The sequence below is a fragment of the Peromyscus maniculatus genome, chromosome 15 (genome assembly GCF_049852395.1).
Source record: "Peromyscus maniculatus bairdii isolate BWxNUB_F1_BW_parent chromosome 15, HU_Pman_BW_mat_3.1, whole genome shotgun sequence".
Taxonomy (NCBI): Eukaryota; Metazoa; Chordata; class Mammalia; order Rodentia; family Cricetidae; genus Peromyscus; species Peromyscus maniculatus.
Window position 1 is genome coordinate 60,655,325 of NC_134866.1, and position 16,061 is coordinate 60,671,385.

The following is a 16,061-nucleotide window of genomic DNA, read 5'->3' on the forward strand; positions in this document are numbered from 1 at the left end:
AATCTATCTTGCTGATGAAAAAGGCCATCGCAACCTCACTGCCCATCCACACTCACGTGCAGAATCCTTCACAGACCACACATTACAGTTTCCAGGACTCAAAGTCATCTAGATGGAGAGAAGAGAAGACTTTGGATCCCTTTTAATCACTGTTAGAAGAGACAGGTGCCTGATATCATCTAGATACACATTTAGTCTTTTTACCCATGTACATTTATTCATAAATAAGGAGTCTGGATGATACCAACTGGATTCTATTGCTTTTATTGATTATTATTTTCATTAAACAATGTTAGCCAAGTTAGGATGAATAAGAAACAACTAATAGTTTTGGACTATGTGCATCCTTGCAACTTACAGGAATGCTCTGATCTTTTATCTTAACAGTCAATTCTTAAGTTTCACAAATACTAAGCAATGTATATTCCAACCATAACAATCACTTCTGGGTTATTCATTCCGTGTGCCTGGCACACCACTACCACACGGCTGTGAGTGCTTACAGAGTTGAGCACAGAGCCAAGGCAAACAGGAAAAGGAGCCTCTTCCTGATGGTTAGCACCAGGCAGGCTCTCAGAGGTGGGTATCAGCGATGGGTATCCTCCTGAGCTCCACTATCTGGGAGTCGGTCAAGGTCCCTCCCTCCTGGCTGCCTTGACCAGACTCATTGTCGCTGACACTGAGACCAGCACCTGGAATGGAAGATGAGCGGACATAAATCCAAGCTGTTGGCATAGTAAATTCTTAATGACTTAGTTACATTAAGCCCAAACATCTTATTTCTATATTAGTAAAAGTCTGGGCCATTTATTTGGAATAAACAACAAATGCCTTAAAATTATGGAATTATAATTTAAAGTGAAGCTACTTTTGTAGCTTTTAAAAGTAGAAATTGATTTCCAAAGACAAAACGTTGGGTTTCTCATATTTTCATTTTATTTGGAGACAGCTTCTCACTGTGTAGTCCAGGCCGGCCTTAAATTCACAGCCAGTCTCTTGCCTCAGGAGGCCTGCGTGCTGAGATTACAGGAGCGAGCTGCCACACGTGGCTTTCTTTCTTTTTCTTGTTGCCGTGTGATAGGCAGGTACAATAGAGAACAGAGTTTATCAATGAAGGGTTTACCCAAACAGAAAATCAGGCAGGTTACTGGAGGTTTTCATCAGTGGGGTAGACAACACATCCACCAACCCTGGGGACTCCGCTGAGTCCGGTAGCCCCATGGGGAAGCTCAGTGTTGGCCCTTAGTCTGAGGAGAAAGGCAGGCTTGCATCAGGGAGGACACATGGTATCCTAGCAGGGCCCTAGGAAACTGGCCCTGAAGACTGGGCCTAAGACAAGGACACGCAAATAACACAGTGCCAAGCATTCTCATCGGAAACCCAGGAAGCTGGCTGCTCTTAATAGCATGCAACCCCTCAAGCCTCTGTTTTGAAGATTTTCTACGAGGCACTCCTCTCCCCTCCCCAGCACACATAATTTATACCTACAGTAGGTTCTTTTCCTCTGTAACGTGGGAACTGTATTTACTCTTGTGCTCTGTCTCTACACACACACAGGCACGCACACATGCGCACAGTGAGGGAGACAATACAGATGTGGTCACAGAGTGTGCCACCACCAATGGCCAGGTACCAGCTCTCTGTGCTTCCCCTCTGCTGGCCACTCAGCTTTGTAGAAAGGGAGTCAAGCCCCGAAGTCCTTGCCAAGTCTTCCGCTGGTAGCTTTGGGAAGGAGGCTGCTTAGCTTCAGACTAGTCTGGTGGAGAAAGGGGCCCTCGAGCACTCTTTCTAGCCAAGCCCCGCCTCTCCTGATTTTGTCCTTCACACCTCTGTCTTATTCCTTCCTGTGTTTCTGTATCACATAAACTGCCCACCCCTGCTCAGACCCTGGAGCTCTTTCTAGACCGGGTCTGTTTTCTCTCCTGTCTCTTCTCCCACTATTTAGGTACTGGGGACCTCTACAGGAGATAGATATAAAAGCTGCAGGGTCTGGATGACCCTGCTTGCTCTCGGTGTCCTTCCCTTTCTGTACCACCTCTGTAGGGACACACTTCATGTTCTCTGCCTTCTTCATCTGGCTGCCTGTGCCTCGCCATGGGCATCATCAGTTCAAGTGTTGCCCTTAATGTCTGTAGAAACACCATGGTTCTCTTTCAAAATGTCCTCCTTTCCTGTTGGATTACATCCTTATCATTCCTCTGGCTCACACTCATAGAAAGTACTGAGCGCATGATAGGTGTTTGGTATGTGTTTTTGGTGTGTATTCAGAACTCAAGCTCTGAGCCCACCTCTATCACTGTGTGACTGGGCAGGCCTCTTGGCACACATTTAAACCACCCTAACTTCGCTGTCACATCATGGTCACGGTGCAATCAACAAACAGGTGTTAGTAGACTATATTATGAATTTATAAAAATATACTTTATTGTGTGCGTACACTCCTGTGTGGGAGTACGCATACACACATGTGTGCATGTGGTAGCCAGAGGTCAATGTCAGGTGCCTTCCCTTATAGGTCTCTACCTCCTTTTTCAGGGCAGGGCTTCTCACTGATTTGGCTTGAATGGCTGGCCAGCCAGTCCCAGCATCCTCTGGTCTTTGTCTCTAGCACTGGAGTTCATTTTCCTGCTGTGCCTAGTTTTTTATGTGGGGTTGAGGACAGAACTCAGGTTCTGGCTTCTACAGCAAGCACCTCACCGACTGAGCTGTCTCCCAGCCCCTAAATTAGCTTTTAAGCCAAACAATAAACGAAGCCCAGCTAGTAGTTTACATCACTGACCTTAGGGGACCTAAGCTCTGCCACTCTGACCAGTGCTTTACACAGACAATTCCTAATGCCACAAAACACATTATGTGGTAAATGAGGAAATGGGAAAGCTGAGTTCCTTGACAAAGACTCAAAGCATGAAAACTCCTAAGGTTTCAACATGGGGTTTTCTGATTTTGTGACCCACTCACAGTTTATCTGGCTTCTTTCCAGTTAGACAATGATACAAAGATCATCCCTTTTCTGAGAGAAAAAAAAAAAATAGAAAACATTCATAAACTCTAATTTTACCCTTTAGTTATGAACGAACTGAAGTTCAATAGGATGCAGAAATCCTTGAATAAGCTAAATAATAAAGTGTCTTTGTTTATTTGTGTTCTGAGAAAGGGTTGTAAAGTGTACTTTAGGCTGGTCTGGAATGATGGTTCTCTTGTCTGTGCTTCCTGAATGTGGGGTTTGCAGACATGGATCATGACAGCCATCTTAGGAATAGTACTTGGGTTTGATATTTCTCAGAAAAGAAATATCTTTTCTTGACTATAGCCATTCTAACTGGGTGAGACCATATCAAGGAGTTTTGACTGGCATTCCTGTGATGGCTGAGGGTTTTGAACATTTTTTCAAATATTTCTTGACTATTTGTGTTTCCTCTCTGGAGAAATGTCTAATCAGTTCATTAGACCACTTGATGACTGGATGATAGTTTTGTATTTAATTTTTTGAGCTCTTTATAGGTGCTAAATATTAATCTACTTAACGTCTAGTTGGCCGCTGTGTACACTGTAAATATGTATTACTCCCATTTGTTAATAAAGAACTGACTGGCCAGTAGCCAGGCAGGAAGTATAGTTGGAACAGCCAAAGTGAGAATGCTGGGAGGAAGAAGGACAAGGTCAGAGGAGTCCAGGAGACACAGAGGGAGCAAGACGTGCTGGAGGTAAAGCCACGAGCCACATGGGAATACAAAAATTAATAGAAATGGGTCAATTTAAGTTGTAAGAGCTAGTTAGTAATAAGCCTGAGCTATTGGCTGAGCATTTATAATTAATATTAAGATTCTGAGTGGTTATTTGAGAGCGGCTGCCAGCACAGGAATACCCCACCTACAAAAATGCTGTGGAACAACTTTTTGTATATTGTAACTATGTTTTACTCTCATTAGTTAATACAGAACTGACTGGCCGGTAGTCAGGAAGGATAGGTGGGACAGCTAAAGTGAGAATGCTGGGAGGAAGAAGGACAGGGTCAGAGGAGTCTCCAGGAGGGGCCGAGGGAGCAAGACATGCTGGAGGACAGGTAAAGCCACAAGGCAATACATAGAGTAATATAAATGGGTTAGTTTAAGTTGTAAGAGCTAGTTAGTAACAAGCCTGAGCTACTGGCCAAGCATTTGTAATTAATATAAGCCTCTGAATGGCTATTTGAGAGTGGGACAGAAATTCCACCAACAGTTGACAAACATTTTCTGCCAGTCTGTAGCTATCTCTTCACTTTGGTGACCTTTTCCTTTGCTGGGCAGAAGCTTTTATTTCATGCCAATCCATTTGTCAGTTGTTGGGTCCATTTTAGATGGCTTTTGTCTATGCCTGACTCGAAAGGACTCTATCTTGAATAGTTTTTCTTCCTGTGGCTTCAGGTCTTACATTTAGGTCACTGATCTATTCTGAATTCATTTTGGTACAGGGTGAAGATATGGCTCTAGTTTTATTTACATACACACATCTAGTTTTCCCAGCATTCGGTGACAAGGTTATCTTTTTGTCAATGTATTATTTTGATACATGTCGATACTATGTGGCTGTAGCTGTGTGTAGTTATGCCTGGGTCACCCATTCTGTTCCACTGGTCTATACGTCTGTTGCATTAGTTTTGTTATTATGGTTTTGTAGTGTAATTTGAGACCAAGTCTTGTGAAGCCATTAATTAGCATTTCCATTTTTGCTGAGGAATGCTTTGACTCTTCGATATCCTTTGTGATTCCATATGAATTTTAGGATTTGAAATACATGTTTATTTATTCTTTGAGAACTTTGTATATGTATACAATCTGTTTAGATGCAATCCATCCTCCTATTCCCTTCCTTCCAACTCCTACCAGACTCCGACCCAAATTCATGTACTTTCTTTAACCCACTGAGTCTAATTAGTAACGCCAGTATATGCATGGATATGAGACAATAGGGTTTTTTTTAAGTGGTTCATATCTAATGCCATTAGAATTTTGGTGTGGATTGCCTTGAATTTGTACATCTATTTTAGTAACATATCATTCTCACAGTATTAGTTCTTTCAGTCCTTGAACAGGGGTGGGGGTGTTTTTCTATCTTCTAGTATCTTCTTCAATTTCTTTCTCTTGTTTTTGATGTTTTAAAACTTTCACTGTAAGTATCTTTACCCCTGGTTAGTTGCATTCATATATTTTTTCATTGGTTTATTTACTCTGAAGCCACTATGAATGGATTTATTACTGGAATATAGCAAGGCTCCTTGTTTCTATTTGCTGACGTTATAGTCTGCCACTTTGCTGGAAGTGTGTATTCCACCTAGGAATTTTCTAGCATACAATCCAGTTATGGGCTCTAAGTCAGCACACCATGTTTCTATATGTGCATCCATGGTTACTGAAGCACTACTCACAATAGCAAAGTATGGAACCAGCCTTGATGTTAATCTATAAATAAATCGATAAAGAGAAGGAGGTGCATACAAGTAAAGGAATTTTATTCAGCTATAAGGAAGAATGATATTATGGGAAAATAGATAGAACTCAAGATCCTTACATAAAGTGGAAAAGTCAGAACAATAAAGACAAACATTGCATGTTTCTCTTGCATGTGTACTCTACATATAAATGTCTATAGATGTATATGATGTGGAATCAGACAGATGAGAGAGAAGGAAGAGGTATACAGAAAGGAGGGAACACAAAGGAAAATGGAATATATGTGCCATGGAAGTAGATGATGAGGGAGGAACTCTTTGTGAGGGAAGAGGTTCAGCCAGAGGGAAGAAGAAATGGGGCAGATAAGAACAAAGTTAATGATACATGTGGATGAAAATATTACAAGTCCAATTATTTGTGTGCTAACACCTCAATGATTTTAAAGCTCATGTTGTCAAACCTTGTTTTCTAGACCTATATACGGTATCTCTACAGTTTTAATATTGGCTCAAAAACTGTTAAAATGCTTTGTGAGTCAAGCAAAACACTTTGTTAAGCCAAATCCAGACCTCAGGTCAATGTTGAATTCTACTGTAGATAAGCAGCATGTGGTCGGCTCCTTTATTTGATCATATCCTATGTTGGAATGTGTCCAGGGGCTGATGCTTGGTTATTATAGCATCTTTTCTAATAATACAGAGAACCAATGTTAGAGATTGCTATTTTGATCTCTTAAATATTTTTTCCCAATGAGTTTAGGGAACTCTAAGGAATGCCAAGCTAAATCTCCAAGCAAGCCATTCCATGCATTCCTGAACCAAATGCACTCAGTACTTGCTATATATATAGCCCACAGATCTAATTTAATTATGCTCCAAGTATTCATCTTACTTCTGTGTTTGGACATAAAGATCTAAGGACACTGCATACAGAACACATTAGGGAACCTAATGTGTCCAGATCATAATTTGTAAACCTCTTCAGTTCCAACTCTGCTCAGTGTGTTATGTAGTTAGTCATTTCATTCTCCCTAAACCCATTTCTGCCTTTAGCTGCCTTTCTTATTTGCTAGAGTTTCTCTGTGGGACCCTCCTCCCTTCTGACTTAGATGCAAGCATCATCGAGTATGTTCCTGTTCTCCACCCCTTCTCTTTCTTTCCCATTCTCTTCAACTTCTCTCTTCATTTATTTCCTTTCTTCTTCCATTCTCCTAATTCAAATTTAATAATCCTCATAGCTACCAATAAAACCTATGCCTTGATATATTTCAAAAATTACCTACTACCCTGGTACTTTGCCTAAGATTTGAACCTTATGAATATTCAGGAGGAATGCTCATCATCAAGACACACCAGGTTCCCTCAGCAAAGACACTAAGGAAGCGCTGTACCACTTACTCAGGTGAGAAGCAAGTCTCCATCAGTCCTCTGCTCTTTCTCAGTGACTGCCCTCTTCTGTTCTCATTGACCTTTTCTATGTGAGGTCTTAGCCTCATGACCCTGGCCCACTCTGAGATCTTTCCAGTCTTTCTGTTTATAATTTACTATTAATACTTTTGTAAAAGTCATTTTGTATATAAAAAAAACCCTCCATGATCCACTATAAATGCTCAACTACTTATGACTACCAAACAAACAGCATTTTAACATTGTGCTAAACACCAGCAAGGGGTCTTCACTTCCAAAAAGAAATTGCAACCGACTATATTACAGAAATGCAAGGTTACATTCAATGAAGTGGGTCTTCTTACACTGCGTTAGAACTGTAAAAATGATCGTTTGAACTGTGAATCTGCAGTTTCCCCAGTCCACCCTGGCAGGGGATTGTGTTCATTGTCATTCACCTGCAGAACTCCTTCAGTGAGCTTCCTTATATTGATGTAACTTACTAAGGTCTTGTTGTAGCCAGATCTTAGGACATAGATAGTTACACTTAGTTAGAGTACGTTGTTTTCTTTCTTAAACACAAGTTGTAAATTATTTTTAGGCTGTGTTATATTTGACATAGGAACAGAATCTCCTAGGGCTTGACTGGGCTCTGAAATGGGTCATAAGACTCAGGATGTACCGAGGGTAACGGCACTTTTGCACATTCACGGAAGGAGACACAAAGTAGCCTCCCAGGACTGCCTGCCTCAAATGTCATTTGTGAGCTTCATACATACCTGTTTTTAATGCAAATATCAAGTCATCAAACTCCTGGGACTCCTCATCGGCTATCAGGGACCCCTGGCCATATCCTCCAGAGGAAGGGAATGAGGCACCATTCTGGGGACTTGTCTTCAAATCAGGGCTTGCCTGGTTGGTTTGTTGGAAGGATACTCTCTCCCAGTCAGACGGCACCTTTTGGGTTGAGGTAAGAGCAGAAGGAAATGACAGTTGATAACATGAATGTACATATTCATTTGGAAGCCCAATTTTGCAATATATTTCTATATTTCAATAAAAACCATGAACGGCCTATTGAATTGCATTTATGAGCTCGAATATTATAGTTGTTCTTCAGAAGAGCAAGTTAGTATAACCTGATTATTTAAAAGTTTCTCAGAGTCACAGTAGATTGCTATGATGCCATGTATGGGGAAATAAAACTGTTTGTTTATTTATTTGTAAGATGTATGTTAAGGAAACTCAGAAGAACACTCTAAATTCTTCATTTGAAATGTGTTTTAAATAGCGTCCGTATATAAAGGACATATTGAATTAAAAGGAGTTTATTCAAATCCCTCCTTGCTTTTGATTAATGCTCAGAAAGAGTTCTGTCCTGAGATGATTGACTGTAGTCCTGTCTTTCTAGGTTACTGGCGCACCAGGTTAGTGGTAAATGAGCCTTTAATCCCTCTTTTCCTCGGCCTTCCCTGCTCTTGCCGGCTTTTGACGACGTCTCTGCAGGCTCTCACTGACAGCTGGATCCAGGCCAATTCTGAGCCTCTGAGGAATGCAGACAGACTTTATGCTATGCAGTTGTGCAACACCCCAGAGGGACACTCAAGCAATGGCTCCAGCCCAGGAACTGGAGGGTCACAGCTGTTGCCTCCCGATGTAAGGTTTGCTGAGATTTCAGGGACACTTCATACTGAGGAAAGTATACGAAGAACCTCAGAGATGAACTTGAGAGAAGGTGAAACCTCAGGGTGACCATCACTATGAATCCAGGCATGGAGAACAGCATTGTTCTACAGAACTGTTTCCAGGGACAGGAATATTTCATACCTAAGTTCTTCAATACTGAAGCTTCTGGGCACATTTGTCCCTGGGATATTTACAGTGTGGCTGAGCAAATGACAAACTAGATCTGTAATGATCTTTAATTCAGCCACATGTAGCTAAAAGATACTTCAACAGGTCAGACCTAGACAAACGTTAAATTGGTAACCATTTAACAAGACCGAAGGATCTTAAAAACATTCCTATTGGGTTTTTTAATCACTAATTATGATAAAAATAGCTCAGTTAAAAAATATCTGCCATATAAAATGGTACTAAATTTAAATATATTTCAAAGTACTTATCTCAACATTTTTCTTTCTACAAAACTTGAAGATTTATTTATTTTTATGCTATGTGTATGAGTGTTTTTGCCTGCCTGTGTGTATTGCACCATGTGCCTGCCTGGTCCTTACAGAGGCCAGAAGAGATCACTGGGTCCCTGGAACTGAAGTACACATGATTGTGAGCCACCAGGTGGATGCTGGGAATTAAACCAGGGTCCTCTGTAAGAGCAGCAAGTGTTCTTAACTGCTGAGCCACCTCTAATTCTGGCATATCCCAGTTTTCAAACATCCTTCTTAAACTTACACATTTTATAGCCAAAATACATTCTTTTTAATCTATACCTTTATGTTTCTCCTACCTATAGGCCCTGACAATCACTTATCTACTGTATGTTTATCCATCATGAGTTGATAATTTTTATAGTAATTTCTTTCATTCAAATCAAAGGGTACACACAGTAATGGCATTGTAATCATTTGCTTCAATTTTAAAATAAGTGTACATCCTACATTGTCAGAGAAGACAAAAGGTATCTCAGGGCAAGTAGATATCTATCTATCTATCTATCCATCCATCTATCTATCTATCTATCTATCTATCTATCTATCTATCTATCTATCTATCTATCATCTATCAATATATCATCTATTTATCTGAGCAAGTAGATTATCTGTCTAATCATCCATCTACCCATCTATCTACCCATCTCTCTCTATCATCCATCCATCTATCTATCTATCTATCTATCTATCTATCTATCTATCTATCTATCTATCTATCTACCTACCTACCTACCTACCTACCTACCTACCTATCTATCTATCTATCTATCTATCTATCTATCTATCTATCTATCTATCTATCTATCTATCTATCTCTATCATCTACCAATCTATCTATCCATCCATCCATCCGTCTGTCCATCCGTCTATCAGTCTGTCTGTCTGTCTTTGTCTATCACATCCCTATTTAGCAACCATCTAACAGTTACCCATCATTATCTATTTATCTATCTATCCTATCAATATTTCCTCTTCAATACAATGTTTCTTAATTTCATGCATATAGATATAGATATAGGTATAAATATAGATATAGATATTTAGATAGCAAACACAAATGCTGTTTTCCTTGCTTCTTTCATTCATAAGCAATGGCAGCCACGCACATCCGGGGTCTGCACAGTTGTGAGGGCTGTGCATCACTGCCTCTCTGGGACAGATGTATTCAGGTGTGCTTTACAGTCTGAGCAGTGGCCCTTCCAATCTGTTGCCAAAGGGTGGAGGTCAGGTGAGTCAGCCTCAGGAAATCAAACTTAGATGGACAGAAAAATGTAGCCAGCAGCAGGAGGCAGATTTTGTAGAGGAAATCCTGCCCAGATTTTCCAGGAGTGCTACAAAACACCCTCTAAGTCTTAGTTTAGAGTGTTTGGTGGCATTTAAACTAAGGGGGTGCCTGCTTGTCTTCTCCTTTGTTGGGACTGAAGAAGTGTGAGGGATGGGCAAATAAGAACAGCTGTGAGTGTGATTTTAGGAAGAATGGTATTTTTAAAAAGCATGTCTTAGACATATTTGATTCCTGTCATATCAAATTAGGTTTTGAAGGAAATGACACATTTTGCTTTGCTTTCTCAATAAAAATGGCTGCTCCATGTTGCCCATAGGACGGAAAAATAACTAGTTAAGATCCCTCAATGGCACTGCGGAGAGGAAGGGGTTTGAAGTGAGCCAGCGTCTGGTGTTTTATACTCTACACCAAGGGAGGGCTTGTCAGCAGGAGAGAGGGAGTCAGGGTGGGGTCGGGGGCACACCTCTTCCATAGCGTTGATGAGGTTCTGGGTCGATTTGTTAATCTCTCCAGATGGAGGCATTCCACTCCCAGGCGTGAAGAAGGCCGTGCTGGGTCCTGGGTGACCACCGTTCACTTCCACCGTGTAGCTGGCCTTCATTGGGCAGCACGTCTGGTTGTGTAAAATGAAATAAACCACAAACACATAAAGACCCTATAAAGAGGAAAAATGTGTTAGTACGTCAAAGGAAGTCTGGCCAGAACAGCTGGAGCATAAAGACAGCACTACGTCTAGCTGATCATCTTCAGGAGGCTCCAATATCACCCAAATCTAGGAGTGACTGACACTCAGGCAAGAGGTCACTGCAGATTCCAAGTCACAAAACACTTATTAACGCTGCTTACAAAGACTGGGCTCTCCCTAGCCGGTTTTTTTTTGTTGTTGTTGTTGTTGTTACTGTTGTTGTTGTTGTTGTTTTACACTATATTAAGTAACTCTGAATGTAGCCTACCAACATATGAAATACATTATAGAAATGTATTACTGAGCTGTATTCATCTTGTTTTAGAAGCAAACATCTTGTCCTTTAAAAAGTGACCATTTGTATTCATCTCCTTTAGTGTGTATTTAGCTGACTGAGGTATTCCACTCACGTTGTGTGTGTCTGGAAAGAGCCACATAGCTGCCACTTGAACCCTGTGTGCATCTCACCGACTTATCTTACTTGGAACCAAACCACTGCATAGGGACTCCGTGGACTGCTTGAGATTTAGCATTCCATGCTTCTCCACAAATGTTACACAAGAGCAACAAAGCTATCGTGTGCATTCTTCAAAAGCCGTTAGCCCTTCAAATTCCTCAGGAACTTACTCAAACTCCTGAAAATTACTCTGCTTCCGTCACAAGAAGGGACAGGTTTTTGTTTGTATTCTGTTCACTACACTCTTTTCTCGTCAGGATTTCCACACATGCTACTAAATGACTGCTCTCCAAAGCCTAGACTCTGACGTTTTCATTTAGACAGTAACATACCTTAAATTGTCCTTTGTGTTTCTTGGTATTTAAATTTTTATTTGCAAGGAAGAATCACTGTTACTAAAAGTCTTAATCAATAAAGATAAATATACTCAGCTATTTAAAGAAGAAATGGAATAACATAAAACATTTTCCAGAAATGTAAATAAGTGTCAGCCATTTGTAAAATTTGTACTTGCCATGGTTCTAACATTTCTAGAGTATTGGAGCAATAGAAATTGTACAAACCCGAAACATCTACATACCAGTATAAATAGCAAGGCGTTTCTTAGGAAACACCACAGCCCAGCAGTCACAAGCAACTTTTTCCTTAAGGGAACTCAGAGGCCAGTATGCAATGCTACATGGGTCAGCATCTGACCTCTTGCTGTCTTGGAGGACTGCGAGAGTCAAGGCTGATCTTCTACTGGTCTCTATAACTAAGAGCATGTCCAAAAAGTGATGGTGTGCACAATAAACATATTTTTAAACTAATTGCTGTAATCATCTTAGAAGAGCAAGCAGAAACACACATTCCCTTTGAATCTGGTTCGTCAGTTCTTTGGGAGAGACATTAATATTCTAAATTACATAGGCTCAGTGAATTAGTTTCAAGCCCACATTAATAGAAACAAAATCTTCCTGAAAACAGTCATGCTCATCCAACATTTTTCTCACACAACTAACTTTTCACATGACTATGATCTAATTACATTGGCCACAGCAATAGACAAAACAGGAAAAAAATTAGTGTCAGCCTTAAAAATGGTACAAATGTTACTGATTTATCTCAGGGTCACTGTAAGTGCTGAGAAGCGACAGGTTAAGAGCTGGGTAAGCAAACACAACCCCGCGTTAGAACCATCTCTAAGGACCCATCTGCTAAGCTGCGCTCTCTTTCTCCTGCTTGATTTCACATCCAGCCTTTCGTGTGCCAGGAAACGCTCCGCCTGCTGAACATAACTGCATTTTTTTCCCCCTTAAAAGCATGGAAGTATACAGTAAATATTTTGAGACTTTTAGACGTGCCCTAGGAAACACAAACATGGTTGAAGTCAAAAGGAAAGGATGTTTAAATGCAGATTATGTTTAAATGACTCTTGCTTGGTCTGGGCCAAGCTGTGCAAATACAGAAAAGGGGCCTCCATTATCCAAAGTACTCAGCTGTGGGAGTTTCTGACCTCACAGTAAAAACAAGTTCCCATTCCAAACACTGCATTTGAGCTCAGGTACCCCGCCTCAGTGCTGTGTGAAGCACTTTCAATAGTGCACCCAGAGTCTCAGTTTGCAGAATGTTTCATACCCACTGGGTGTATCAGCAGGCACTGAGGTGCAAGGATGAGGCCTGCGTGGTTCTTACTCTCCAGCTGCTCACAAACAAAGCAATAGCCTACCCCACCAGTATCAAGTTCATGTGCACCAGTTCCCAGGCGTCTGTACTTCCTGTCATTTACAGGCGGTCAGTTTACAGGGAAGCTAATTCTGTCTGTGAATTGTTGCTTTATTTTGATGGTCCTATAGTCACGCAAATACTTTAAAAATCTCTAATTTGTTTATAGCTGGATTGACTATAACATTAAGCTCCATTCTGTATTTCTTTTGAGCTAGGAATTTAAACTTACTAGTCAATATTCAGTATGCCACAAATGAAATCATATTGTCTAAAGGATTATACATTCTTATAACTCTATTTTTAAAGATCTACTTATTATTCATATGTGGCTACATGAATTTATTTGCATTCCATGCATGTAGGAACCCAAGGAGGTAAAAAGAGGGTATTGATCCCTTGGAACTGGGGTCACAGGGGTTTGTGAGTTGCCATGTGGGTGGTAGGGAGGGGTCCCCGCATTCTGCAAGAGCAGGGGGTGCGCTTGACCATGGAGAGGGGGCCCCGCATCCTGCAAGAGCAGGGGGTGTGCTTGACCACTGAGGGGTCCCCAGCATCCTGCAAGAGCAGGGGGTGTGCTTGACCACTGAGGGGTCCCCAGCATCCTGCAAGAGCAGGGGGTGCGCTTGACCACGGAGAGGGATCCCCAGCGTTCTGCAAGAGCAGGGGGTGCTCTTGACCACTGAGGGGTCCCCAGCATCCTGCAAGAGCAGGGGGTGCGATTGACCATGGAGAGGGGTCCCCGCATCCTCACATTAAAGAGGAAGACAAGCCAATGGGAGGGATTTCCGCTGTCGGCCCCACCATTTCTGTTAGTCCCTCGCTTCCGGTTCACAAGGTAACAAGACATGGCTGGAAAGAACTGGCTAGAGCAGGCAGGTGGGAGGTGGCCTCTCTTCTGAGGCCTTTCTCCGACTTCTTCAAGGCTTAAAAGCTTCTGGCTGAGGGACACCTCAGGTTTCTATGTGAAGTCCATGGGGCTGGACAAGATAGCACCGTCAGAATTAGTCTCTCTTCTCTCTCTCTCTCTCTCTCTCTCTCTCTCTCTCTCTCTCTCTCTCTCTCTCTCTCACTCACTTTTTTTCAAGACAGGGTTCCTCTGCTTTGGCACCTGTCCTGGATCTCACTCTGTAGACCAGACTAGCCTCGAACTCACAGAGATCCACCTGGCTCTGCCTCCCGAGTGCTGGGGTTAAAGGCGTGTGCCACCACTGCCAGCAGAATCAGGCTCTCTTAAACACATACCTTTAGGATATTAAAGAAATCTCTTCAACTGCAAGTTCTTAGAAAGTAAGAGGCGATGCTCATTTCTCTGCTGTGTTTTGTTTGTGTATAACTGGTTCTCAACCTTCCTAATGCCGTGACCTTTTAATACAGTTCCTCATGTTGTGGTGACCCCCCAGCCACAAAATTATTTCATTTTTACTTCATAACTGTAATTTTGCTACTGTTATGAATCATAATGTAAATATCTGATATGCAGGATATCTGATCTGCGACCCCTGTGAAAAGGTCATTCAACCTCTGAAGGGGTCATGACCCACAGGTTGAGAACCTATGCTTTACACTGTGGTCTCTGACATGAAGGAGGAAGTTTAAAAACAGTTGATAAATCAGAGCCCACAGTTTTGAACTGTCATCAGTGAGAGAGAATGGGGTGGGCCTGAGGTATGTGTTAGGTTCAGTCCTCCCATACTTTTGTAACTAAGGCTGGACCATTCAGGAATGGCTTGGTGAAATTCCTCTGCAGTTCAGTCTTTCCATTCTTCATGCCCTGTGCAGAGGGCATCTTCCCGGGAAAAGGAGCACATGGTCAGGGCGGGGTGGGGTCTTGGGCTCCTCTGGTGGGCGTCTCTTGGGAGCACACTTTGTGCTAGGCTGCCTGCCTCCAGCCTTCTGCTGGGACCAGGTTTGCAGTTTGCTGTTGTCCATTCCTGGGGTGACTTTACTTAAAGGCCTTCTGCTGTGCGTCTCCCCTTGGCAAACGCAGAAATCCCTTCTTTCCGACCTAGGACCACTCTAGGGCTCTGAGCAGGTACATTCTGAATCACCAGTCACCCGCAGCAAAGAAGGTAGACCTTGGGCCAATGGTAAAGCTGAGACGCAAATACAGGATTCCTGTATTTACACGAGGTAAGTAGGAATCTCATCTTTAATTTCTTCCTTTTGAAGCTCTTACTTTTTACATTGAAAATTGATTTTGTTAGTGTTCATAATAAAATCTGTAGTTTAATCTGTACATCAAACAAACAAAGAAAGGAAACTCATGAGTCCGTTCTGAGGACTGCTGATTGGTCAGTTGACTGAAACTTAGACATCTGGGGGCGACTACTAAATAAACACTTCTCACAGCACTACTCACTACGCACTGGGTTTCCATCAACTTCCACTATAATGTCTTCTAGTTTAAGGGATTTCCAGTTCAGAACTAGTGCAGTGAAAAAGAAGTCAGCCAGCTTCAGGCATGTCTATGGCTCTGGTCAACTGCAGGCCTTCACTTTTCAGGTCTAGACAAATGTTTGTCCTAAACGAACCCATTCCTAGGGACAAGAGTTTAAAAGGAGGCAGATAATAATGCTCTTCCTTTTATCCCAGCAAAACTTCTGTCTGTAATTTCGGGGTACATTCCTCTGCGTGTCATGGACGGAGAACCATTTGGTCAGCTTCCTCACTGTGATAAATATTCATGAGTCAAACCATAATCATTAGGCCATGACTCAGTAACCTCTTCTCCAGGAGAGAAACTGCTAGTTTTTCCTCTCAGGTGCTCGTGTGCTCTGCAGCTGAGTCTCTTCCACTTCCATTGTCTTGGAGCTTGGAGCACACACCAATCAGGAAGCTACTTACCAGGAGCCAGACATCAGACAGAATACAAATTAAGTTTTCTTAGCGTCACAAGAACACAAACTGTGGAGGCCCCAGGCCCCAGGAGTCCTAAGTTGGAA

The 16,061-nt window shown here is 41.9% G+C and overlaps 1 protein-coding gene across 1 annotated transcript in view; it reads right to left on the minus strand.

The window, feature by feature from the left end:
- Window positions 1-248: 248 nt before the first annotated feature.
- Adgrv1 (adhesion G protein-coupled receptor V1) overlaps window positions 249-16,061 on the minus strand; it is a 541,812-nt gene continuing 525,999 nt past the window's right edge. Inside the window, exons 88-90 of the mRNA XM_076552019.1 lie at window positions 10,734-10,925; window positions 7,594-7,771; window positions 249-692 (exon numbers count right to left, since the gene is read on the minus strand). Of these exons, the coding sequence (XP_076408134.1) occupies window positions 574-692; window positions 7,594-7,771; window positions 10,734-10,925 (489 nt within the window). The 3' untranslated portion in view covers window positions 249-573. The remainder of the gene's footprint in view (window positions 693-7,593; window positions 7,772-10,733; window positions 10,926-16,061) is intronic.